Raw genomic sequence first — 27,313 nt, forward strand, 5'->3', positions numbered from 1 at the left:
TTTTCAGATCCTTTGTTAAAACTGATGGAGTAGCCAGGTGTAATGGCACATAGCTGTAATCTCAGCACTCTTGGAGGCTGAAGCAGGAAGATCACAAACTCCAGTCCAGTCTGGGCAATTTGGCAACTAGTGAGACCCTGTCTCAAAATAAAATAAAAAGGGCTAGGAATGTACCTCAGTGCAAAGGCTATAAATTCACCCCATAGTACGACAACAAAAACTGGTGGATGGGGCCAGGGGTTTAGCTCAGTGGCACAGCACCTGCCTGGCAAGAATGAGGTCCTGAGTTCGATTCCTGGTACCCCAAAGAAAAAATGGTGGCATGCAAATTGTGAATAGAGACATAAGTATAGGGCCATTTTAATGTTGGGATGACAACTCTATTTTCTGCTAGTTTTCCCATCCTTATTCTCTGGCTTTCATTGAGTATTCTTGGTAGACTCACTGACCAAACAGTAACAAAACTTGTAAGAATGACTTTACAACACCTTTTTTAGTTCTGTTTGTTAGCAAATCTAAAAAGAGATGACTTGCTACTAACTGACCTCCCCAGTCTGGCAAATGAAATATTGACTGAAATAGATAGGGTTAGAGAACTTCAAAAACTGCTGAGAAAGGGCTAGTGATGTAGAGTGCATGAGGTTCTATAGCCAGCACCACTGGAAAAACAAGGTCAAGGTGTGGGTGTTGCTGCTTGTGTTTTCCAACTGCAGAGACAAAGTGGAAATGATTGCCTCCTTCCACAAGGACGAGTACCAGTAGTGTGGATGTCATTCGGGTCACAGTGCTGTGGAATTCTCTGGTTCTGATCCATGTCATTCTGTCGCCACTGGTGACCAAGTGTTTCAGATGAGTTAGTGGGAAAGAATGCCAGATCCACATTGCTTTTGAGAATTCGCACCCACCCATGTCCGTGAAGTAGCCCTTGGTTACCATGACAACATAATCAAGAAATGAATAGTCTCCAAGAGGCCCCGGCAGCAGTTTTTCAGGAAGTGAGTGTTTGGAATACAGTTAGCATTTAAACATTTATTGACTAAAAAGTGGACAGAATTTTATTTTTCCTGTTCTCTAACAACTTATCGGCAAGGGAATGGCCAGTGAGATTTCTTGGTAGAACTTCTCTAAGAAAAAAAATGAGTCCTACAAACAGTTCTAGGGTTATTCCATCCCAAACACTTGGTATGTTTCATGTTCCTAAACAAACGCTCTGTTGTCCTTCATAAAGTAGGTATGGTTTCTTAGAATCTTACTAGAATTTTATATGCCTGGTCCTGCTTTATATATACTTGAAAGTTAAATGCTACTTTATAAGGAATTATTTCCTATAATTACAAATTATTTTCCTTATCTGTCCATATGTTATCCTATATAATGCTTTCACTAATACCTAGTCTGGAGCGTGTGGTATAGTTCAGATTTTTTTATTTGTTTTGAGGCAGGGTCTTGATACATAGTTCAGGCTCACCTTGAACTCATTCTGCAGCCTAGGCTCGCCTCGAACTTATGGTAATCTTTCTGCCTCGGCCTCCTGAGTGCTAGCATTACAGGCTTTGCCACCATGCCCAACTTCCGGAGTTGGGATTTTAAGTGTCCTCTAAAGGTCCACGCTTGGTCCCCAACATGGCGCTCTTGGGAGGTGGTGGAACCCTTAAGAGGTGGAACTTCATCAGGGGGTCTTTTGGTCGTGAGGGGGTGTCATACCCTCAAGGGGATAGAGGGACCCTGGTCTTCTTCTCTTTCTCTTTGCTCCCCAGCCAAGAGGCAAGTCATGTTCTCCACCATGAGCGACCACCACAGTGTACACTGCCTCATCACACACCCAAAAGCAACAGGGTCAGTCATGGAACCGCCTCTAACACTGTGAGCCAAAATAGACCTGTTCTTCTCCGGGTGATCTCAGACCCCTGTTACAAGCACAGAAAGTTTGACCACTTCAGCTCACTGCAGGGGTGAGAGGGGCAGGGATTAAGCTGCCTCCGAGCAGAAAAGCAGTCCCAGCATTGTACAACGCAGATAACGCGCTGATAAATGGTGACTTTCTGCAGAGTTTAAAGGCAGCCAGGCTAGAAGTGTAGAACTAACAAGTTCTAAAGGGTAATTTTTCTTCACATTCAACAGCAAAGCTCAAAAAAAGCGGAACAAGATAACCAAAGTTAAGGGTAAAGCTCTTTTATTGCAAAGTATACATTGAAACTATAGGGGTTGCCCTCTTCTAATATATAAACTGCCATCCCTCTGGGGTTTTTTCTGAAGTACTGGACCATTAATTAAGTACCTCTGGGGTCCAGAATTTTGCCTATGAAGAGAAGAGCCCCCGTATCCGTGTCCCTCAGGACGAAGATGAAAGGTTGGTTCAGGTGGTAGTGCAGGGGGAATGTGAGGCGGGCAGGCTGGAGGACTGGGTTGGCGGTAGTTCCTGCCGCCCCATCCTCATTCCACTCAAAACCAACTCGGTGTTCCATTTGCGTAAGCTTGATAGGCTTGCCTGTGATCTTGCTAAAGTCGGGTGACTCAAACAAGGATTGCAGCTCTGCAAAGATTGAGTGAAAGTCTCATGGAAGCCCTGCCTTATTCAACACCCCAACAAAGAATACAGTCCTGTTTCACTGTTTCTTGTTTTTTGAGTCAATATCTTGCTAAGTATTCCAGGCTGGCCTTGAACTTACTATGTGGCCCAGATGTGACTCAAATTTGTGGTGATCCTCCTGCTTCAGCTTCCCAAATTCTGGGATTACAAGTATGCACCACCATGCCTGGTTTATGCTGCTGCCCAGTGGCCAGGCCCATCTTGGCCCAGGAGTTGCCACCGTGCCAGCCCCACTGCCCTTGGAACTGCAACCAATGAACATCTTCCCCGCAGGCTGTGACCAGTGGTAACAAAATCCTGATTCCTAAATCCTGATTCTCAAGGAAACAAACAAGCCAAATATAGTGGTGTACCTATAATTCCAGCACTCTGGGAAGCTGAGGCAAGAGAATCACAAGTTCAAGCCCAGCCTGGGTAACTTAGCAATTTAGCAAGACCCTATCTCAACATAAAAAATAATAAATACAATAAAAGCCTGGGGGTGTGGCTCAGGGCAAAGGCCTGGGTTCAATCCTTAGCACCACAGAGAGGAGGAAGGAAAAGTGGAGAGATAAGCTGGAAGAGAACTGTTTTTCACCTGCTGTGAGGCATGTAGCGCCCCAAGCTGGTGCGGAGGTAAGGGACTTGCCCGAGCACACAAGTGAGGCACAGACCTGTCCTGGCAGGCACTGTTCTGAGCTCCTGTTGGAGGACTATGCTGAGGTGCTAAGGACCGAGCCTGACAGCACGACAGTTCCGTCTGCCTCTCCAGCACTATTAGAGTGGAGCAAGCAGCCAGAACCTCCCTCCCAGGCCTTGAGTTCTGCTTGGCACAGTGAAGGCTCAAAGACCCCACCACATCCCATCTCCAAAGAGCAAGCTGGTCTTTGGCAAACATACTCATCTCCTGCAGAGACTTGGTAACTTCGCCTTCAAAACTCAGCTTCAGCTTGGGAATGCTCAGGACCGCTTGGACAGTCTTCAGTTCTCGGTTTATGTCATGAACAAACTCAGAAGTGAGGCTCTCTTCTATCAGGGTCAAATTCTGGGTTGCCCTCACAGGCAGGAAGAAGATGACACTCATGCTTCCAGTCAAGGGCAGCTGGGCAATCTGAACCAACAAAGGAGAAGCATGTGGGTTAGTCCTTCAGAGCCTCAGAGCCAGGGAATGGATACACACCACGATCTGCCAACTTCAATGGATCCTTTCTATGTGCAGAGCATTGGACTAGGAGTGGTGTTGGGTACAGTACAGAAGCAGCAATAAAATGGGTCCTTTGAACAGAAGTCCTTAGCCTAAGGCCCATGGAACAAATGCTGTCGGAAGCCCCCTGAAATCATGTACAAAAGTGTGTTCGTATGTACAAATGGCATCTCTCTCAAATGTTTCCAGTGCTTTTGTCAGATTCCCAAAGAAGGTTAAGAACTGCTGCTTCAGAATAAAGGAAGCCAGGCTTAGAATGTTTCGCTGTGGTAAAATAGTTACCAGCTGCCTAGCATATATGAGACCCTTGGTTCTGTCCCTGGCACTACAAAAAAAAAAAAAAAAAAAAAAAAGGATGCATAAAACCCTAGAATGCCAGCAGCAAATGAGAGTTTGTGACAATTTTTCAAAATTTGGCTCTTAAATCTTAAAAGGTCTCATGAAAAGACATCGATATCTGAGTGTCAGATCTTGAGGACAGATTTCTTATTACCTTAACCCTTGAAATAAACCCTGAGTGGATAATTTTTTATAATATCCCTCGCCCCATTTTAAGAGGGAAGGCTCAGAGAGGTTAGTAATTTGCTTGAAGTTATACAGCAGGCAAAATTCAGATAGCTGCCAGGCATGGTGGTGCACGCTGGTGATCCCAGCACTTGGGAGGCTGAAGCAGGAGGATTGTTGCAAGTTCGAGACCAGCCTGGGTTTCAAAGTGAGCTCAAGGGCAGTGTGAACTGTATAGTGAGACCTTATCTCAAAAAGACCAAAAAAAAGAAATTCAGATAGCTGTCAGATCTCAAAAGGTCATTCCATTTCCACAATACCTTTCTACCTGCTTTTGACCTATCCCACCACCCACCAACCTCACCAGCCTCACCCCTCCAGACCTTGCAGTTGAGATCAGTATCCAAGCCATAGCGTATAACAGCCTTGGGGTCTGACATCATGGGGACTTTCACAGTCCTCTCCTCATCCAAGTGGAAATCCTGGAGAGAAGTCTTTCTGGAGTCAAATTTTGTTACCCATTGCCCTGGAATGAAATGACAGAATGTCCTGAGCCCCAGACGCCAGAGAAACCACAGGATTGTCCTGTGTCTACAAAGCAAGTTGAAAATCGCCCAGCTAAAGGAACCTCAGCCCTCAAGACCCCTGACATAGGAGCAATAGCTGCTCTACCTAAGCGTGTGGTTAGGGTATTTCCAGGACCCTGAGTACCTTCTGCAAACAAGCTCAGATGGAAATATATTGATGATGTTGATTTGACTCTGGATTGTCAAGCTCCTTTGTGTAATGTGGGCCTGAATATACCAGACCTGTGACTGTCTTTCACTCCCTGGACATGAGTGCTTGAAGTAGAAAGCTATTTGACTTTTCCCTAGGAGCTCACAGGGCCCACTATTGCTGCTACATGACAGATGTCTCGAAGTTTTGGGGGGGTTTTGTTTGTTTCCTTTTTGGAGTTTTCATTTTGTTTTTTGTTTTTTTGTTTTTTGAGACAAGGTCTCGCTACGTAGTTCAGGCTGCCTTGAACTCACTGTGTAGCCCAGGCTGGCTTCGAACTCATGGTGATGGGGTACCCCACCCAGAGTCACCGAGAATTTTAAAGGGGATGTTGTCCAAATCACCCCTCTTCCGAGGCCTTATCTGAATGGGGCTGGCCTCACATTAGGCCTGTGGAACAGCTCTGGGCGCCTCACCACTGCCTACTGGAAGAATGATGATCGATAACTAACAAGTTTCCTAAGCACTGTTGTGTCCCAAATACAGTACCAGGGTTGTGAAAACAAAAGAAAACACACAAACCAGGTACAGTGGGTGCACACCCATGATCCCAGCACTCAGGAGGCTGAAATAGGAGGATCACTGCAAGTTCAAGACCAGCTTGGGCAACACAATGAATTCAAGGCCAGCCTGAACTACATGTGAACGCCTGTCTCAAAAACAAAGAAAAAAAGAAAATACACAAAGTGTCTGTGAAGGAGGGTGGGACTTGAGGAAACAGGCCCAGAAAGGCCAACAAACTTGTGCAGGATCTGGCAGCTCATAAAGGCAGAGTTAGGACTTAAGCCTGGTCTGACTCAAAAGTCAGAAATTGACCACAACACCCAGCCCCAGTTAGGCCTCTCACAATTCGTGGGTACTTATCAAACACTTCGTAGACACTTGGTAGATGATAAGCAGGTAGGTTGAGGCACATGCCGTTCTCAGATCCTCCTCTGCCTTTGCCCCTGGTTCCTGTAGGGTAAGGTCTTTGACTTCTCTTTCTCAGCCCTCTCTACACCTGCTGGCCAAAGTGGGGAAGCCCTCACCCTTAAAGTAAGCCACGCCAAGGAGGAGAATGCTGATTCCACTGGGCACTTCCTTGGTAGACCTGGCGATTTTCCCTTTCATCTGGGACTGCACCCAGTTGTTAATCTCTTGAAGGTCAATTCGAGGGTTGCCGGTCAGGATTCTGGGCCTGGTCGTATATGACTTTTCCAGTAGTGCGACAAAGCTGGCTTTTATCCGCAGCTCTGAGAAGAGGTGGAGCAGGGTTAGTGCAAGAGAGCGGAACCAGCGCTCGGTTTGAGAGCATGCCAGATTTAGGTTCTGGTTCACCACTCAGCAGGCCCCAACTTCCTGCCCGGCATCTTCCTGTGACTCACCAGGACATCTGCCGGCTTCCCTGGGCACCGAACAGGGAACAATTCATTTTGCCCACTGCTGTTCTTCTTCATGTTACTGCCCTCCCCAAACCCTCCCGCTGTCGCCACAGCCTACTTCCTCTTTCTGATTCTCTTTGGGCTCACGGGCCCCTTCCTGCCCACCAGTGCCAGGCCTGGCCTGAGCACACATCATCTGTTGTCTAGAAAGAAACCCCCAGTGTGGAACAGAGAGTCCCAGGCTCTCAGGCAGCCCAGGCTGGAAAGGTGACTGACTCCTCTCAAAGACAATCCGGGAAGCACTCTTCATGTTCTTCTGGGGGGCAGTGACCGTGGCAAGGAGTTCCTTGTAGGTGCTGTGGATGTCAGAGTTGCTGATCATGTCATAGTAGAGAGCCCGGTGAATGGTGGATTCTGTTCGCTGTTCTGCTCCTGCAGAGGACGAAGATGGAGCCCTATAAGCAGATCAGGCCTCGCTCGTGTTATCTTCTGGGAGCCTGAGTAGGTGGATATTGCAGACCTTCTGGGTCAACAAGGAGTTCAAGGGCAATGGAAGAAACAGTGCCTTCATCCTTAAGCGATTTTCTTACAATAGGATAAAGGTATCAAGCTTAGAGAGACAAAGCTGGGGTTCAAGTCCCTGTCATCCCATTAAAGCAGCTAACCTGTTGTATAGCTACCCTTTTATCGGTGTCCCCTGTGAGATCAGCCATGACCCCACTGAGGGTAGGCAAATGGCTAGCACATAATAGGGGCTCATTCAAGAAAAGAATGAATACTGACGTCACTGTGTCAACAAATGGACTTCGTGTGCTGCCCCCAAGTTCCCAGGTGCACAAGCCACGATCCAGCTCCCCAGCACCTCCTTGCCTCCCAGAACTGCACACTCGCACAGGTCCTTGTGGCCTCGTGCCGCAGCATGCGCTCACCCAGCGAAAGGGCGGAGAGCGCTGTGGCCAGGCTGAGCGGAGACAGCAGCACGTTGGCGGTGGGGCTCTCGATGGATCTTAGCCGGTACAGGTCATAGCCAAAGTTGGAGACGGCTGCTGCCAGCTTGTTCACAGGAACCTTGAAGAAGGGGTCCTCCTCCTCCACTGGCTCCCCCGTGCTCTCGGGGGTCTGGGAGGCCTGGCAGGAGACAGGAAGACCTGGCTTAGAATAAAGGGACCAGTGGAGACAGGCAGTGAACGGTGTCCTCTCATGGCGTTGAGTGGGCTTGTGTTCTGGCCCCGGGAAGCTCTCCTTCCTGGTTTTGGTGTGTTTGGCCCAAGTTCAGAAGAAGCCTGTGCTCCCTGGATAACACGAGCTCCCTGCTGGGGAGAGGCAGGCTGGAAGAGAGATTAGCTGACGAGGTTCAACTGTTTGTGACGTGTGAGCCACAAGCCTATAACATTTTTTTAAAATGGCAGCTGGGAATGTGGCTCGGTGGTACAGTGCTTGTCTGCCTGGTGTGCACAAGGTCCTGGGTTCCATTCACAGTTCAAAAAAAAAAAAAAAATCAAGGACCTCCCTCCGCAAGAAACCCCATACTCCGGCGACAGCAGGCTACCGCTGACTCCAGGGTTCTTCCTAGACCCTCTCATCAAACCCCTGACTTCCCTAAGTCTTGACTTCCCTAAGTCTTCCATCTTCTCCCCAAAACAGATTTTTCCCTCCCTATCTGAAGGGAACTTGCATTTTTCTGACATTTTTTCAGAGTCAGCCACCACCTGCTTACTAGCCACCTACCACTGTGCCAAGCTCTTTGCTAGTTTTTTGCTTTGTTTTGTGGTGTTGGAGATTGAACCCAGGGCCTTGCACTTTACCCCTGAGCCACACCCTCAGGACCTGCTGCTTCCTTCTGACTTACTTCACTTGGTGCTTGTTGAAGTATTTATCTGATGCACCAGAAGACTTAATACCTCAAAAGAACTGACTTCCTTTTTTTTTTTTTTTTGGTACCAGGCATTGAACTCAGGACGTTGTGCTTGCCAGGCAGGTGCTTATGCCACTGAGCTATATTTCCAGTTCAAGAATTGACTTTCAGAAGCAAGAACTGAGTCTTTTACATTTCTATCCATCCCAGCACCTCCAGAGTAGGTATTCAGGTGAGAAATAACTGAATGGTCACAGTGCCCTTTAAGGAAATGGAGTGATTTAAGAGTGACCCGTGTAAGCTGGGTGTGGTGGCACTGCCTGTAATCCCAGCACTTGGGAGGCTGAGGCAGGAGGATTGTTTTGAGTTTGAGGCCATCCTGGGCTATAAAGTGAGCTCAAGGCCAACCTGAACTACATAGCGAGACCCTGTGTCAAAAAGACCAAAAAAGAGTGACTTGTGTAAGGTCACTAAGCCTGTGAGAGGTAGGGCCAGAATTCAAACTCAAAACCTACAACCAAGTCCAGGGCTTCTGCTAGTATATCCCAACTGCCTTGTCTCTCATGTGACAAGGACCCCCAGCACACATTGTCACATAGCAGGGGCTCCTCTCCCCTCCTCTCCTCTCCTCTCCTCTGTATCTGCCTTTGCAATCTGACTGCTCTCACTGGACAGGAGATGTGTGTCCATACTAATTCATCCTCTGCTGCACCCCTGGTCAGTATCTGAGTAAAAGTCAGACCAGTGCCCACTCAGCCCCACAAGTAGTACAAGGAGCTGGGGAAAGGTCCTTGCAGAAGGGACAGCCCCAGACTTACTTGAGTACTTCGGCTTTTTACTGTTTCTATTTTATTTATTTATTTATGGTACTGTGAATTGAACTCAGGACCCTCGTGCTTGCCAGGCAGGGGCTGTGCTGCTGAGCTATATCCCTCACCCCATCACTGTTTTTTGATTGATTGATTGATTGATTCATTCATTCATTCATTCATTCATTGAGACAGTGTCACACTCTGTAATGCAAGGTGGTCTTGAACTCCCTAGGTAGTCCAGGCTGGCTTTCAACTTGTGACCCACCTGCCTCAGCCTCCTGAGTCCTGAGATTGCAGGCATGTGCCACCATACCTGGCTTTTGGATCTTATTTTTGTCCCTACTCTGTCCTCTGAAAAGTTCTGTGGGAGAAACCAAGACCCTGGTGGAATACAGGCCAGAGCCTAGCTTAGTACCCAGGTGCCACCTCCCAGTTCTGTCTCCCACACTGCCTGCTGAGGAAAGGCTGGGACCACTGATGCCCTCAGCCAGCAGCCCCCACTGACCTCCGCACTGCTGGCGATGTTCTGGCAGCTGCCATGCCCTAGCAGGGCTCCGGTCCAGAGGAGTAGCACAAGGGCCTGCATCCTGAGCCTGTAAGAGAAAGGAGAGGTGCAGGCCACTTCCCTCCCTCGTCATCCAGCCATGCCACACCATGCTGAGCAGGAGGCAGGAAAAGTAGAGCAAGCACCTTTCCCTCCACCTCTCCAACCAGGACGTGGACCCTGAGCTTGAAGACTGCACCCTCACAGCCTTTCCCACCGTGCACCTGCCTCTCAATCCAGTCATGCCCCGAGCTGTGCTTTCATCCACAGCCTGTGTCCAGTGACCCATTTTGGAACCTAAAGCTCCAGAGCAGTGAAGACCCTGCGGTGGGCTCCTCTGCATGGACTGTGCCCTAGCACACGCACACACGGACACTTTTCCCCAGAAGTACCTGGCCAGCTCATCTGATAGGCTTGGAGGCCCTCTCTCCTAAGGGAATGGCAACAGAACCCAGGTCTTATCCCTAGAATCATGAAATACCAAGAATGAAAGCATCCAATCCAACACCCTCTATTCTCAAGAGGTTTTTCAAGCTTCTTGGATTCCTTTGGCCTGAAACCTGCGGCCTATACAGGTGCTCATCCCCTTCTCATTTCCATTTCAAGAGTTCCTCCCTTAATGGGAAGGTCTACATGTGAGTTTAAATCCCTATTCTGGCCCAGCATGGTGGTGCTCACCTGTAATCCCAGTACTTGGGAGGCTGAGGAGAAAGGATAGCCATGAGTTTGAGGCCAGCCTGGGCTACATAGCAAGACCGTGTCTCAAAAAAAACAAACAAACAAAAAAAAAAAACGGGCATGGTGGCACACGCCTGTAATCCCAGCACTTGGGCACTTGGGAAGCTGAGGCAGGAGGATTGCTGTGAATTAAAGGCCAGCCTGGATTATTTAGCAAGACTCGGTCTCAAAAACAAAACAAAATTCAAAAAACAAAAAACAAAAATCTCTGTTCTGGGTGTTACGTGGTCTCTAGGTAAAATGTCATTCCTGTAAAATGTAGTTGAAGGAATAGCTATTATTATTATAAAGATTAAAAGTTAAGCAATATCTTAGTAGCACTTAATACCAGACATCAGTAAACTTTCATACGATCCCTCAGCCAAGTATGCTTCTCTTCAAGGAGAATCCAAGCGTCCCCACCCCTGTGGAGCCACATCCTCTCACTTCTCCTTGCTTGAAAATAAATACCTCTTAAGCCCCTGGAGCCTTCTTTTCTTCAGACTAAACTGCTGTTTTGTTGTTTTCCTAGGCATTGACCCCAAGGAGTGCTTAACTACACCTCTAACCCTTTTTATTCTCGGTGTCGTACTGAGTTCTCCAGGCTGGCCCCAAACTTCCAATCCTTCAGCCTCAGCCTTCTGAGTTCCTTGGGTACCCTCTGCCTAGCTTGTGCCTGGCACCTAGACCACAAGAAAAACTCAAAACTGGGTCTAGGGCACTAGGTGTTTCTGTGCTAACCTCATCTCTGTGTTCACCCTGGAATCAGGAAAGGAGTGGCAAAGGCAGCTGAGGGTGGTTACAGATAAGACCTTCCAAGAAGCATTCAGTTATAAAGTCAGACGAGGCCTCAGCAGCCGGACGTTTGGCTGGTCCATACTTTCCATCTGCCTCACAACACAGCGTCCCTGAGGGTCTCCTGGGTTCCGCCGTATCCCTTTATATACACAGAAGCACTGCCCTGTACGCACAACACACTAACTTCCCTGATTTCCCCCAAAAATTGGATCAGAAAAGTTAGGGCAGTGTGTGGTTGTTGGCTGAAGTCCTTAAAATTAAATCTCATAATCCACCAGACAACACTGTAGTGAAGGAAAGGCAACAAAGAAAAGACTTCTGAGTGTGTTCAGCTTAAGTCAGTACCGCTAGCAGGAACCAGCCCAGCTTTCTTTCTAAACCCTCCTGGAGCTAGCTGAGTGAGAGCTCCAGGGCCCGCGGTGTTCTCCACCAGCTGTTCTTCCACATGGCTGCCTGCTGCTAGGGAAACACGCCCATTTAGACTGCGGGAAAAGCAGTCTCTGGAGGGGCGGGCAGCGATAGAGACCTCAACACTCAGGCTCACAGAAGCTCTCCACCCAGCCAGCCCTGCCCGGAGCTGTCAGGAGCCTCCCTTGCCTGAGCCTCAAGGGACTGGCTTATTGGAGACTGAAAACTGAGTGCAACGCTTAGGAGGCGAGGCTAGCGGAAAAACTGTCTGCTTGCCCCAGCTGACCTCTCACCGGGGTAGGGAATTGAGAGGAAAGGGAAGGACATGGTCAGCCTGGCACAGTACTTGGAGAAACAGCTTCAGGAAACAGTTCAGATGCACTTGAAAGAGGCATCTTCTTTTAGTCCTTGCCCTAAACTCCAGGTCGATGTAACTGACCAGTGTCACCACATGGGTAAACTGAGGACTGGAGATGAAATGAGGAACGTGGCAGGGGAAGGGACAAGGTCCAAAACTGGCCCAGAGCTAGAGGCAGGGAGAGGTGGTACTAGTGGCCATGACTGAATCCTCCACCTCAAGCCACAGGGATGCAGGAAATAAATAGATAAAACCCCCTACCAGGACAGAGAGACCGGGTCTAGTGGGAGCCCCCGAGCACATGCAAGGACCTGTGCAAGGTGACGGTCGTGTAGGCTGGGACAACCGTTGGCTGGCCAGGGGCACAGAGACAATGACGCCACCCTGTCCAAAGGGCAGAATCGGAGCCAGTCTCCTGGCCTACCAGGCGAGGGAGGACGTGGTAGGTGGCAGACAGCCTGGGCTAAGGTCAACCTTCCTCTCTGCCACCGACCAAGAAGCGCAGGAACTGGGATATTGTGAGCTTACATCCAGACTGGGGGGATAAACACAAGCCAGAACATGTGTTTCAGATTAAACCCAGCTGTGAGACAAACAGCATGGCTCCTCCTCCTCTCCTCCCTCCTCCCAGAGCCACACAGCCTTCAAGCCACATGGCAGCAGAAACTGCGGACGGTGCAAGAAAGGGCACCTCCCTCTCCCCTGGCTTGGAAGAGAGTTTCCAGGGGTCCCTTCTGGCACACCCATGGTGACACCACCAGCCCCCAGGCAGTATTTTTTTTTAATCTTAAAACCTAAGGGAGTCAGACCAACACCCTAGAATCTCATATCCCCACACCCGAGATGCACCAGCGCTGGGACTAGAACTCCCTGGTCCCCGCCCCAGGCCCCCTCAGGCTAAGGACTGAACTCAGCCAAACGGTGGCTTTCCAAGCCAGCAACTGTTCTTTGCCTCAGACTCCCAGTGGCTTGCCTCGGAGTGAGCAGGGTGCCCAGGCAGCCGAGCCCCTCAGCCCCACACTGGCGGAGCTCAGTGGTGGCCATTGTTCACAATGGGTGGGCCCTCTCAGCCTCCCAGCTTTTACTCCCGGGGGTCCTGGACAGAAGCCCCGCTATACTCCAGCTCAGCCCTCAGGCAGGGCTAGCCGTGGGCTGCTTGGTGGCGTTGGGAAATTACCTTTGAAATCAGGACCAGTTGATTTTGAAACAGCAGCAGTGAGAGGAGTAAGTGGAAGCCAGGCTGGGCTGCAGGCCGGCCACCTTCCGGACACCCCTGGGGGGACGTCTTTGAGAGGGTCCTTCCCTTGGGGCTGCAGCCTTGGGAGAAGCTGCTCAGACTTGACCTAGAGCTGAGCTCTCTGCTTCCACAGCCCCCAACTGTTTCCCAGTCACTTCGCTCAGAGTCCTTTAGTGTCCTTCGCTGCAGTGGGGTTTGGGGCTAACTGGCTCTTGTCCTCCTGCTCCCCCACTCCTTTGCCCTCTCTCGTCCACTCATGCTGGTGCCCAAGCTGCCAGGCTGCTCTCCCCACCTCTTTCTCGCAGGCCCTTCTTTCTGTTCCTGGGGTATCCCTGCCTCCTTCCTGTCTTGCCCCTGACCCGCAGACTAGACCCGGAGCTGCTTTACCTGTGGTTCCCTGCAGCTCCACTCCCAGCTCTACTCCAGTTTAGGTCCTGCTCAGTGTGCACTCCGAGGGGCTGCAGCCAGCACTAGAGCTTTTATAGCTGCTTCCCAACCAGCCTCCAGCAGGCTTCAGATTACAACTACTCTTTCCCTTTTTTTTTTTTTTTTCTTTTCTTTTTAAACAACTATTCTTCTCTTAAAGCGATCTGCACTCAGTTTGGGCTCTGCTATTGCATCATTGTGTGGAGTTAACTTTAACCCACTGTGGTCCTTCCACCCCACACCCCCAAGACCCACCTGTATGCATAACTTCCTCCTTCGCCAGGCCCTGGGCATCCAGGCCTTGGTGGACTTCCTGCAGGCTGGCCAGCCTGAGGGCACCTTGGCCAGCCTTGTATCTTGCAGGATGGGCTAGAGAGGTGGGCAAGTGGAGTAGAGAAAACAGCCCAGTATGGAAACTTGGGTTTTGTTTTTGTTTTTCTGAGACTGGGTCCCCTATACAGTTCCAGCAGGCCTTGAATTTGCAGCAGTCCTCTTGCCTCAGCCTCCTGAATCCTGGGATTATAGGCATGCACAATCATATCCAGCTGGACTTGGGGTTCTTTTTGGTCCCTGGCCCTGGCACTAACTGGGGTTTGGGGCAAGTTAACCTCCTGGCTCTTCCCCCTCGTTGGCTGAGAAATGAAAGAATAAATTGAAATAGTCCGCATGCTTTTTCAACTCTGAAATTCTGTGATTTCTGAAGGCCAAAATGGGCAGTAGGGCCCAGGGGAGGCCTACAACAAAGTCACCTGAAGGGGAGGCACTGGCGCAGCTCAACCTGGGGTTTCTAGGAACTCGCAGTGTGGTTATGGAAGTAAAACATCAGCCGGGCAGGATGGTGCACACCTGTAACCTCAGCACCTGGAAGGATTGCCCCAAGTTTGAGCCAGCCTGGGCTATGTAGTGACACCCGCCTCAAAAAAGCAAAAAAGAAAGAAAACATAAACATAAGAAGTAATTAGAAATTGAGTACTTTTTATTTTAGTATATGTGCTGTCAAAGTGAGCACAAGTATTCTTTATTTGAAATGCTTAGGGCTCAGTTTCAAATTTCAGACTTTTTTTTCCCTGAGACAGGGTCTCCCTGTGTAGTTCAGGGTGGTCTTAAACTCACTATGTAGCCCAGGCTGGCCTCGAATTAAAAAAGATCATCCTGCCTCAGCCTCCCAAATGCTAGCATTATAGGCGTGTGCCACCACACTCTGTTTTAGACTTCTTTTAGATATTGGAATATGTGTGTCTACATAATGAGAGATCTTAGTTGCCGGGTGTGGTGTCACATGCCTGTAATCCTAGCACTCAGGAGGCTGAGGCAGGAGGATCATTGTGAGTTCAAGACTAGCCTGGGCTACAAAGTGAGCTCAAGTCCAGCCTGAACTGCATGGCGAGACCCTGTCTCAAAAAGACAATAATAATAATTATTATTATTATTATAATAATGAGAGATCTTGGGATGAGATTCAAATCTAAACACAAAATTCATTTATTCTTTTTAACATTGTTAAATATTTTACTTTATTTCTACATGATTTCCCAGCCATGCTTTCCTTTCATTTGCTTTTTATACACCTTATACACATAGTCTGAAAGCAATTTTATACCATTTTGGGGGGATTGTCTTTTTTTTTTTTTTTTTTTGTCTTTTTGAGACAGGGTCTTGCTATGCAGTTCAGGCTGGCCTTGAGCTCACTATGTAGCCCAGGCTGGCCTCGAACTCACAGCGATCTTCCTGCGTCAGCCTCCCAAGTGCTGCGATTACCAGTGTGCACCACCACACCCAGCTTAACATTTTTAATAATTTTGTGCGTGCAACAAAAGTTTTCTTTACATTAAACCATCAGATTTGTGCCATCATAGTGCTCAAAACGTTTCAAATTTTGGAACTTTTCAGATTTTCCAATCAACCTGTGTAATGAAATGTTTCTAATCAAGTATGAGTCCTATCTGAGAAAAGCCCAAAAGTCATTCAGAGAAAAGATCAGAGAAGGAAAGGGTAGTGCCCTGTCATATTTAGCTCAAAAAAGAAATTTGGAGGAAACCAAAAGTTTTTTTTCATGGGGAGCAGAACGAGGGTTGCTGGATGGAACTTTACAGGGAAAAAAGTTCAACTTTAAAGAAAGAAAAGCCAGTGAAAATGCAGCTCCTTTGAACTAAAACTGGTGCAGCACCTCTGCATCCTGAGTACTAAGGACTCACAGAACATGGGTGAGACTCAGCCTCCAGGAATTCACTGGTACATAACCGAGGTTGACAGGAAAGTGGATCACTCCAATACAATGCAGCACCGTCTGCCATGGCTGTCTCCATAGCTGTGTGGTCCGCCACAGTCGCCATGAGCCTTGGGTGGCTACGGAGCACGTACTCTGAAGTGTAAAATGAACATCAGATTTTGAGTACGTGGTACAAAAAAGGAATGTAGGCTTGGTGTAGTGGTGCTTGGCTGTAATCCTAGCACTGCGGAAGCGGAGGCAGGACGATCATCAGTTGAAGGCCAGCTTGAACTACATAGTAAGACCCTGTCTCAGATAGATAAATAGATAAATAAAGCGAATACAGCTGAGCATGGTGGCTCATGTCTGTAATCTCAGCACTCTGGAGGCTAAAGCAAGAGGACTGTGAATTCAAGCCCAGGCTGGGTAATTCAGCAACTTAGACTTTTTTCTCAAGATAAAAATTTTAAAGTGCAGCTTACTGCAAAGGCCAAAGATGGCAGTGAGGTGGTAAATGAGTATAATCCCAATGACCCAGGGGGCTGAGGCAGAAGGATCACAAATTCAAGGCCACCTTGGTCAATTGAACTAGATTCTATCCCAAAATAAAAAATAAACCAGGCATGGTGGTGCATGCCTATAATCCCAGCAATTCGGAGGCTGAGGCATGAGGATCACTGTGAGTTTGAGGCCAGCCTGGGCCACAAAATGAGTTCAAGACCAACCTGAACTGCATAGTGAAATCTCTATCTCAAAAGGCAAAGAAGAAAAAAGCCTGGGAATGTAGAATGAGAGTGAAAAATGGCCCTGGGCTTTCTCCCCATTAGTATAAGAAAAAAAAAGTGAATACAAGCCAGGCCTAGTGGCACACACCTTAATCCCAGCACTCTGGGACGTAGAGACTAGAGGAGCTCAAATTCGTGCCAGCCTAGGCAACCGAACAATTTAGCAAAATATAAACTAGAAGAACTGGATATGCATCTCAGTGCAAAGATGTGGGGTTCAATTGCCAGTACCAGAAATAAAAAATAAAAAGACACACAGTCAACAAACAAAATTTTAAATACTTTTCAAGTAAAGGTAAATGGGTTATCACTGTGTAGGAAAGTTGGTTTGTTTTTTGTTTTCTCTTTTTAAACAAGACACTAAAACAAATTAGAAAAGGTTGACAAGTGTGGCATGAAGACTAAAAACTTGTTTTTATGAAAAGATACCATAAAACAGAGACTGGATGAAAATATTTGTAGCACAGATAACTGACAAGAAGATTATGTACTACCTATAGCATAAAAAGTACTGTAACTCAGTGAGAAAATAAAAAACAACTTGACAAAAAAATAGGCCCAGGTAATTCACAGTGGAAGAATCCCAAGGGGCCAATAAGTTTAAGAGAAGTTTTAGCAGAGGTAGTGGTACACATCTGTAATCCCAGCTACTCCAGAGGCTGAGGCAGGAAGCTCACAAGTTCAAGGTCAGTCTGGGCAACTGAGTGAGACCTTATCTCAAAAAAATTAAAAGGGCAGAGGGAGACATGGCATAGCTCAGTGGTACAGCATTTGTCCTCACTTCAATCCTCAGTACTGGCCAAAAACAAAGTTTTATCCTCCCTGATAATCAGGGAAATGCAAATTACAGCCATAGCGCTGCCAGTCAGCTGCGGGTTCTTCTAGAATCAGATGGAAATGGTGAATCAGCAACATGCAGCTCTGCTGGCAGCCCTGTGTCACCAAATGACACCAGGTAATGCTGGAGCCAGCAGTTCACACAGCCAGCTGCTGGTCACTGCTGCTTCTGGCTGTCACCATCCGATGCCAGCTTGTGCTGGACACCACAGGCCAAGTGGGTGCTGGTCTTTGTCGGCTGCTCGTGTCTGGAGCACTTAGGTGTTAACAGCTCTGAATGTGTATTGCCCTTTCTTTGGAGATGACTGCTCTATCCATGCTACTCAGCATAAAAATCCCAAGAAGATTTATGGTACTTTTGAAGTTCGCACTGCCCGAGAGATAAATCACAGGCAGCATTTACAGGAACACCAAAGTGAGTCTTCGTTTTAACAGGGCCTGTGCCTCAGGCCCATTGTATAGCAGTGACTGGCCTGATTCAGTGAGGGGCAGAGCTAAAAATTAGCCATGGATATTTGATATGCAAATAAGGGGCCCAGATCCCTCCCTTCCTGATCTTAGCCACTCCATGGTGCCCACTTCCTTCTTCAAGAAAAAAATAAAAGAAAAAAGAGGAAACAGGATATATCATATATAGTTACAAATTTCCTGTGATGTGATCATTATATATATAGAGAGAGAGAAAGAGTACCAATAAATTTAATTTTTTTTTTTTTTTTTTCTGTACCGGGAATCAAACTCACAACATCGCGCTTGCCAGGCAGGCGCTGCGCCGCTGAGCTAAATCCCCAGCCCCAAATTTAATTTTTAAAAGGAAACAGGATCATTTGAAGTGGTGGGCATGAGGGAGAGGTGAGGGAGAGGCACCATGCTCCCGTCTGGCTGCACCTGTGGGAGAATGAAGAACGGTGCTTTGATAGCCAGCGAGGACATGATAGGACAGTGGAGCACACTGTCCCGGTCTATTGGTGTGCAGTGGGGAATGAAGGGGAAGCAAGAGAGAGGGGCAGACAGCTGCTGGCCAAACCACAGCCCCTCCAGCGGGGGCGAGGGGATGAGAACAAGAGGCACTGCCCATCGGTCTCATTTCCTCCCGAGAGATTTTGTGCTCCTTAACCTTAAGGAGAGTTGGAAAGTCAAAGGTCCATCTTCTGTAACTGCGTCAAAGGTAATCTGGAACAGCTGACCCTGCCTACTAGCGGAATAAGAATCTCTTGCTGATTGCTCCAGGGATATGTGGGGCTCTGGCTCCTTCTCTGGAGATACTGGTTGGAAGCCTTGCACCATCATCATCAGTTTAACCTAGAATTGCTTTAGTCTGGAAGATACGAACTTTACAAGAGTTCAAAGATACGGGTAGCGTAATTATACTATCCTAAAGGATACTAGAGGAGCTTCCTTTCAGCTAGTACCATCACAATTTGACCCTCTGGGCTGGGCGTGGTGGCACATGCCTGTAATCCTAGCACTTGGGAGGCTGAGGCAGGAGGATCATTGTGAATTCTAGATCAGCCTGGGCTACAAAGTGAGCTCAAGGCCAGCCTGAACTGCACAGCAAGACCCTGTCTCAAAAAGACAAAAAATCTTGACCCTCTGCAAAGCAAGTATCACCTCCTCCAAGTGCTTCTGGTCTAGAACTGCCTTCAAGACTGCTTCTGGCCTTCTTCATAAGGGTAAACCATTACCAATATATCCCATATATTGAGATCTTTCACTACCATCCTCTTTAGCTGGGCCCTATTTTGTGGGAGTAAAAACTCAACCTCAGATGCCTCTATGGCCATCCTCCAGAGGATTTTCTATCCAGAGAAAAATTGCCTCTCTAGCCATTATGGGGATTCATCACTGCCCCACCCAATCCATAAATCACCAGTGCTACTCTAAGCCCCAGGGGCCTGTGGACTGGAGCCAGCCGGTTGGCAGCCGTTTTTACTCTCCTTGCAAAGGGTAAGTAAGTAGTTGTGCTTAGGCGTGGAAACACATTCAGTCTGGATACCTTCCTGAACATGAGTAGCAGTCCATTAGCAGGTCCAGAGGGTGAGCACCTCAGAATCAAACCTTCCTTATCTGTCAGTGCCATTTGTTCACTGGCTGTAGGACATCTTCCACGCCAAAGTGACAACTGGGGACCAGGGGGAGATTGAGGAGGAGAGAATATTTAACTGCCTCCTTGAGGCCTGTGGAACTGTAGAAGTCAAAGCTGAAATAGACTTTGGAGACAACTGAGAGCTCATGAATGGACGACTGTGACCAGCAGACTGATAGCTGTGTGTAGAGAACAATGTATACTATCCACTCCCAGGTGCCATCCCTCAAAAGAGCAGCCACTGTAACTTGGAACAAGGCTGTATTTCAAGTCCTGATTGATGGCAGCAGGAGAGAATCTTATCCTTACCCTGATGGCAGGAATTACAGTCCTAGATTAGGAGAACCTACAACACGTGATCATATGCATACGTACAAGTGCATTATCCAAAACAGAGTAGTAGGTTTCACCCCTGTGAAAACCTCACCCGCTGGAGAGTTGGCAGTTCCCTCCCACAGTGGTGGAAAGGAGCTCGTTTCCCACAGCAGGCACTCACGCTGTTTGCATCTGGCAGCAACACTACTTTGTTTAACCAAAGACAGAGGAATTGAGCTCCATGGGACTGCAATCCATCCTTCCCCTGGGACAGTTAGAGGGCGACCTTGCAGCCTGTCCCTGCTTGTCATGTACATGCAGCAAGACACTCACTGTTGCAGTCAGGGTTTACAAGGGAATAGATTTAATGCAGGACACATAATTTGTTTGTTTGCTTGTTTTCCGGTGCCGGGAATTGAACTCACAACCTTGCGCTTGCCAGGCAGGCACTGTGCTGCTGAGCTAAATCCCCAGCCCCAGGACACATAATTTATAGGATTATTTTATAATATTCACCCAGATGAAATGCAGAAGAGTACAGGAGATCTGTCCACATGGAAACCCAAAGAATCCAACTGAGAGTCTGAATCCCAGAGAAATGTCCTGCAAGAGGCCTAGAGGCCTAGAGCCCATGACAATGTCTCATGAAAGTCTATATCAAGGATCTGCACTGGGAAGGCCCAAAGGTCGATGATGGAAGCTAGAAAGTCTGCACCAGCGGGATGAAAGATCTGCCAGCAGGCTGGAAGGACCTGCACTGCAGCCAGGATATGATGCTCCAGGTAAGGACCAGAGCTCCCCTGAAGAGAACGACAGCCATTCTCAGCGACAATGAGGACAGGAGCCCCTCTGATAGAACAGCCGAGTTCATATCAGGAAAGCTGGCTTGAGAAGCTTCTCCAGAAGAATCAGCAGCACCACCTGCCCCTCCAGTTCTCCTTTCATGCTGTTGGCAACAATCCTCAGGTGGGCCTTCCACACCCAGCACCACGATGATTTAGTTCACCTGGGTGTTACAAGGTGACCACTAGTTTAATCCACCATACCAAGTATTCCTTAGTGCTGCCACTGTCCTCCAAAGTGACCTTCGGATTGGAGCCAGCCAGTTGGCCCCTTCAGCCCATAGGGGAAAAATGAGAGTGAGGCCTCATCTCATAGGTAGACTTCTCATCTACCCCGCCCCCAGCAGCTGGAGAGATCTCAACCTTTAAATTTTTTTTGGTACTGGGAATCAGACTCAGGATCTTGTGCTTGCCAAGCAGGTGCTTGTGCTGCTGAGCTACATCTCCAGCACCAACCCTCCTTACTCTTAAGTGGAGCAAACGTCCGTCTTCTGTAACTGCTTTGAAGGTCCTCTTCACTAGTATTTCAGGGGTGTTTTTATTTTGTGTTTTTTTGTTGTTGTTGTTGTTTTCTGGTACCAGGAATTGAACTCACGGCCTTGCACTTGCCAGGCAGGCGCTGTGCCGCTGAGCTTAATCCCCAGCCCCCCTCACCAGCATTTCATATCACTTCTCAGAGGCCTTCCAGAAGCATCATCACACTGACACAGGGCCAGTAGAAGGGAGCACTTAAACGGCCATGCATCTTATAATGCCCCACATGTTAGGGGAAGTTACAAAAACTTGAGGCAGGATCCCGAACTTTGTTGTTGACCTTGATGGAAGAGACCTTGAAGGCCTGTAATAACCAGGGCCAGGCAGAAGGGGCAAAGGAGGATAAGCGGTTAGAGAAAAAGATGCAGCTTCTGGCTGCTCTAATTCAACCACCACCTCAGGGTAACTCACAGGCCCTCCCAAATTTGCTCAGCAGGGAGTGGGTAGAAACCAGTGTGCATATTATCAAAAGGAGGCCAATAACTGGCAACGTTATTTCCCAGTTGGTTGATACCAAGGCAAAAAGATGTCCTTTTAATGGTTAGAGAGGATCAGTTACTTAAATTAGTTCATGTCAGTGTTGTATGTATGGTTTTACAATAAAATGACCGGAGGGGAGAATAAGGAGGATGACATCTCTCAGAGGAGAAATGAGACAGAGGAGTGCCTGACTCTTCTTGTTTTCCCCTGCCAGCTGGAGGGGGTGTGGCTTGGCCAGCAGCTGTCTGCTCCCCCCAGCTACCCTTTTCTCCCCTCCCCCACCCCCGTGGACTGGGACATTTTGTTTCAGTGTCCTCCCAGCTATGAAACCACCATTCTCCACGCTAACATGAGTGCAGCCAGCTGGGCAGGGCCCCTCACACACTCCAGCTACTTCAAGCCATACTGTTGCCCTTTTGAAAAAGGGAGGGGGCACCTTACAGTGACTAAGATCAGGAAGGGAGGGACCTAGGCCCTTATTGGCATATCCAACATTCATAGCAAGCTTTCAACCTTGACCCTCACTGAAACAGGCCTGCCGCTGTTACATAAGCAGCACTGCCCAGCCATTTCTTGGGTTTAGTCTAGGAGAGCTCCCTCCTGTGTATTGAGGGACCCTGTCTCTTTCTGAGACAGGGTCTCGCTATGCAGTTCAGGCTGACCTTGAGCTCACTTTGTAGCCCAGGCTGGCCTCGAACTCGCAATGATCCTCCTGCCTCAGCCTCCCAAGTGCTGGGATTACAGGCATGTGCTGCAGCATGGGCCCTATTAAAATGAAGACTCACTTTGGTGTTCCTGTAAATCTGCTTGTGATTTATTTCTCGGGTAGTGCGAGCTTCAAAAGTTTCTTAAATCTATTTGGAGTTTTTATGCCGAGTAGCATGGACAGAGCAGTTGTCTCCAAAGAAAGGGCAATACACATTCGGAGCTGTTAACACCACAGTGCTGCAGACACCAGCACCCAGTTGGCCTGTGGTGTCCAGCACAAGCTGGCATCGGATGGTGACAGCCGGCAGCCGCAGTGACCAGCAGCTGGCTGTGTCAACTGCTGGCATCCAGCATTACCTGGTGTCATTTGGTGACACAGAGCTGCATGTTGCTGATTCACCATTTCCATCTGATTCAAGCAGAAGAACCCTAGACTGATTGGCTGCAACAGGAAACTTCACTTATCACCGATTAGACTGGCAAAATTTTAACATTTGACAATGTTGATGAGAATGTAGACAACTAGACCCTCTACCTAGTATCCGTTAATAGGGCCACTTTGAAGAGCAGTATGGCAATAAATGTCAAAATTGTGCATAACCATATGTAGCCGTTCAGAAAGTTAAAGATAGACAAACTCAAACCGGGGGTGGTAGGTGGTGTATTCCTATAATTCCAGCACTTGGGAGGCTGAAGCGGGAGGATCATGAGTTCAAAGCCAGCCTTGATCTATATAGCAAAACACTGTCTCAAAAAACAAAACAAAAATAGATGGACAAATTCAAACCTACAACTTAGCAGTTTCTACGTATGTAAGCTAAAAAGATTCCTGGTGCTGTAGCTTTATGGAAGAGTGCTTGCCCTAGCACGGTGAAGGCCATTTTGATTCCCTACACTGGGGGTCGGGGGAAGTATCTTCCCATCATGGTTTATATCTAGATGTCCCCCAAGAGCCTCCTGTGCTCATAGATAGGGCTTTTGGAAGAAGTGTGTGCAGGAATCTTACAGCAGCATTGTTTGCTGTGCCAAAAATAGGAAGCCCCCTGAGTTTCCAACAGGAAACTAGATAGAGTGGAAAAGTCTAATGGTATTAACAGCTGCCGTCGCTCTGCAGTACCAGCTCCACCTGGGGTCCCAGCCAAAGGGAAGGACAGTAAGTAAACAGGGCTCAAATTAATGGTAATAAAACACTCAGGAAGCAACTGGCTACCAAAGCCACTGGCAAGAGTGCGCCCTCTACTGGGAAGGTGAAGAAACCTCATTGTCACAGACCCACTACTGTGGTACTCAGTGAAATTAGATGTTGTCAGATGTTCACTGAACTAGGCCAGACATGGCGGCAGCACAGGCCTGTAAATCCCAGCAGCACTCTCAACTCTGAGAGGCTAAGAGAGGAGGATCTCAAGTTCAAGCCTAGGCTGGTCAACTTATGACTTGCCCCACGTCCTCCACTGTACTGGGATAGAACCTAGGGCCACAAACAAGGCAAGTGCACTACAACACATTTTGACTGGCATTTTTGAAGGCACCAACTTGCATGCTATCCATGCCAAACTGTCAACAGTTATACCAAAATATACCCAGCACATCTCTGCATCACATATGTGGAAAACATTTAAGAATCATCCAGTCTGATGGGAAATATTTATTTTTCAAAAAAAAAAAATCTCTTCTTCCTGTTATCGGAAATTCTGAGCTCAGATGTTTTCCTTTTGGGGTTAAAAGATGCCTGTGTAGCCAGGCATGGTGATGCATACCTATAATCCCAGCACTCAAGAGGCTGAGGCAGGAGGATCCTTGAGAGTTCAAGGCAGCCTGGGCTACAAAGTGAGCTCAAGGCCAGCCTGAACTGCATAGTGAGACCATGTCTCAAAAAGAGAAAAAAGAAAAAAAAAATGTCATGGCAAAATAAATAAATAAACAAACAAAAAGTTCATGGCAAACATGGGCAGTTTAACAATACCCTGTCTCAAAATAAAATAAAGGCCTGGGGATATATCTCAGTGGTAGAGCACCTGTCTAATACTATATACACAAACTCCGGGGTGCCTTCCTTCAGGAACACTCCCAGCATTTAACTAGCTGCTAGTCCTCCTCTTTAAAAGATACCTCTTACCACAGCAGTAGAGTGCGTGTGTAATCCCGGTACTCTGGAAGGTTGAGGCTGGAGGACCATAAGTTCAAGCCCAGGCAGGGCAATTTAGCAGACTTAGCAAGACTGTCTCAAAATAAAAATATTAAAAATGGGCTGCTGGGGACGTAGCTCAGGGAAAAGGTTCTAGCTGACTTCCTCGCACCACAAATTTATGTGCTGCTGAAGCGAGCACCACCAAAAATAAATCAATAAAAGGCACCTCTTTGTGGGACGTCCCCTAAAGCCGCTGCCGTTTCTTGGTCTCCTTCACAGCCATGCTGGGAAAAGCTCCCGTTCCCGCCGACATCCTTGCTCTGTGCCCACCTTTCCTTTGCAACTGCTCGGACCACCTTCACAGGTGGGTTGTGTTGCCCAAGTGCACATCTTTGTTACTGACAGCAGGCTGCAGAGTGATTGTGAGTGTGTGTGTGTGTGTGTGTGTGTGTGTGTGTGGTGTGCCCACGTTCCTCCTCCTCGAAACTTTCCCCTCTAGCCTCCTTCAGGTTTTTCCCACCTCATGCACTGTATCTTCCCTGTCTTCTCTGCTGACTTGATCCTGAAACCTTTTTCCCCCTCTACTGACATCATCTCCCCGCTTAAGTGATTTCCTCCAGTTCCGTGCTTTTTTTTTTTTTTTGATACTGGGAATTGAACTCAGGACCTTCTCCTTGCCAAGCAGGTACTGTGCCACTGAGTTATATCCCAAGCCCTCCAAGCATTTTTTGTTTGTTTGTTTTCCGGCACCAGGAATCACACTCACGACCTTGCACTTGCCAGGCAGGCGCTGTGCCACTAAGTTAAATCCCCAGCCCCCTCCATGCATTCTTTTTTTAATGCTGGGAATCAAACCCAGATCCTTGTACATGCTAAATTGAGCTACCCAGCCCCTCGTTCCTTGGCTTTATATGCATCTCTGTGCTCTGAAATATATATTGACATCCCTGACCAAAATATCCTGGTTCCTGCTTGACAGTAAAGATAGGTGAACCAAAATCCACTGCTCAGCAGTTCTGCTCCTATCACATCCACATGGATACCTATGAACAGTTGTTTGTTTGTTTGTTTTTGTACCCGGAACCAAACTCAGGACCTTGTACTTGCCAGGCAGACACTTGTGCCACTGACTTATATCCCCGGCCACCTACTAGGTGGTAGGAACATATAACTGATCACCCAGTGACACTTCTAAGAGCAAAAGGGGATACTATTGATTCACCTAGAACTACAGACATAACCTGGAGCATATGATCACCCTGTATCAGCGTGGCCTTTCCATCACCACATGTTCAGAGTGGAAATCTCCAATCTGCCCTATAATATGTCCCTCTCTCGATCCCTCCCAATTTAGTAAAAGGCACCGCCACCTGCCTGTTTCCTCAAAACAAAAACCTAGGACTCTCTAGTGAACCCTGTCATCCTAAATTCTTTCCTTTCTCTCATCTCCCACATGATCTATCCATGAATTCTGTAACACTGATCTGCATGAATTCTGTAACACTGTGGATCCTGTTTCCCCCATTTCCACAGCGAGCACCCTGGGCCCACCAACCTCAGACTCTTGCCTGCTAATTAGTCTTCCTACTCCCACCCTCGTCACCCCCAGTCTGTTCTCCACTCGGCAGCCAAGTGAGCTTTCCAGAGCCTAACTCAGATCATGGCATCCTGCAATTAAAAGCATTCCACAGCGAAGGAATCATCGCCATCAGCAGTAACACAGACGAATCTCACCAACATAAGGTGGAACAAAAGAAGCCCAACAGACACAAGAGTATAGACTGATGAGTCCTTTATGTAAAGTTGGGGAAACACTCGTCCATGCCACCAGAAGGCTCAAGAGTGAGGTGTTCTGGGTGCTGGTTGCACAGAAGTATTTGGTTCATGCAAATTTTAATTAAGCTCATGTATAGCTGATTATGTACTTTGCATTCTTTTTTTTTTAAGTACTGGGAATTAAACCCAGGGCTTTCACGATAAGCTACATCCCCAGTCTTTTTATTTTTTGTTTTGAGATAAGGTCTTGCTAAGTTGCCCTGGCTGGATTCAAACTTGTTATCCTTCTGCCTTAGCCTCCCAGAATGCTAGGAGTATAAGCGCACTCCATCATGCCCAGCTTGTGTTATATATTACCTACAAATTTTAAAGCAAATCACCCTTATTCAGTTTTCCTTTGTACTTGGAATAAAGCTCTAGGGGCTGGGGATTTAGCTCAGCGGCACAGCGCCTGCCTGGCAAGCGCAAGGTCGTGAGTTCAATTCCCAGTACCAGAAAAAAAAAAAAAAAAAGAATAAAGCTCAAGCCCCTTGCTCCAGCAGCCTGCAAGGACTCCTGGGCACTCACTCCAGGCTAGCTCTGTAGTGTCACCTTCCTGTTCTTCTCTCTGGCTTTGTCACATTCACCTTCCTTCTGTTTCTCCACTGATCTGAGCCCTTTTCTGCCCAGGGTCTTTGGCTTGGATATCACTCCTCCCTGAACGCTTTCCTTGTCCTTCTAAATGGTCAGGTCTTTGTATCATCCATCTCAGCTCAGATGTTACCTTGAACAGATTTCTCCCATTTACACGTATGGGTATCCCATTTTGCGTATCTTCTATGGCATTTTTCATTCTGTTTACTATATTTTGTTTTCCTCTCAGCAAGTAACAAGGGATGATTTGGGTGCTGTGTCTAGCACTTTTTCAGAGCCTTATCACTCAGCTCTTTATGTTGTTGTTTATTATCTGGACCACTCCACCACCAAATTCGGGCCCTCAGGGTGGTGGGGGAGATCTTGTCTCTTGTGTTTTGCCACGTCCCCAGTGATGGGTGTGCTTCTGG

The 27,313-nt window shown here is 47.8% G+C and overlaps 1 protein-coding gene and 1 long non-coding RNA gene across 3 annotated transcripts in view; one reads left to right on the top strand and one right to left on the bottom strand.

Annotated features, from left to right (window-relative positions):
* The first annotated feature begins 114 nt into the window (after positions 1–114).
* Positions 115–27,313, top strand: part of LOC106146487 — a 28,093-nt gene continuing 894 nt past the window's right edge. The window contains exons 1-3 of the long non-coding RNA XR_001230936.1: positions 115–995; positions 8,360–8,502; positions 24,774–24,858. This is a non-coding gene — a long non-coding RNA (uncharacterized LOC106146487). The remainder of the gene's footprint in view (positions 996–8,359; positions 8,503–24,773; positions 24,859–27,313) is intronic.
* Serpinf1 (serpin peptidase inhibitor, clade F (alpha-2 antiplasmin, pigment epithelium derived factor), member 1) lies at positions 2,157–13,663 on the bottom strand. 2 transcript variants are annotated; one of them, XM_005402604.2, is made up of 8 exons: positions 13,532–13,663; positions 9,588–9,675; positions 7,345–7,543; positions 6,692–6,847; positions 6,083–6,286; positions 4,661–4,803; positions 3,470–3,680; positions 2,157–2,533 (listed from the first exon to the last, which is right to left on the bottom strand). In XM_005402604.2, exons 2-8 carry the CDS (start codon positions 9,666–9,668, stop codon positions 2,271–2,273), a joined length of 1,257 nt encoding a protein of 418 aa, XP_005402661.1. In that variant the 5' UTR covers positions 9,669–9,675; positions 13,532–13,663; the 3' UTR covers positions 2,157–2,270. The 2 variants fall into 2 exon arrangements, with proteins under 2 accessions (XP_005402661.1, XP_005402662.1); XM_005402605.2 differs by lacking the exon at positions 13,532–13,663 and adding an exon at positions 13,085–13,468.

The sequence above is a fragment of the Chinchilla lanigera genome, unplaced genomic scaffold (genome assembly GCF_000276665.1).
Source record: "Chinchilla lanigera isolate Chin_1 unplaced genomic scaffold, ChiLan1.0 scaffold00080, whole genome shotgun sequence".
Taxonomy (NCBI): domain Eukaryota; kingdom Metazoa; phylum Chordata; class Mammalia; order Rodentia; family Chinchillidae; genus Chinchilla; species Chinchilla lanigera.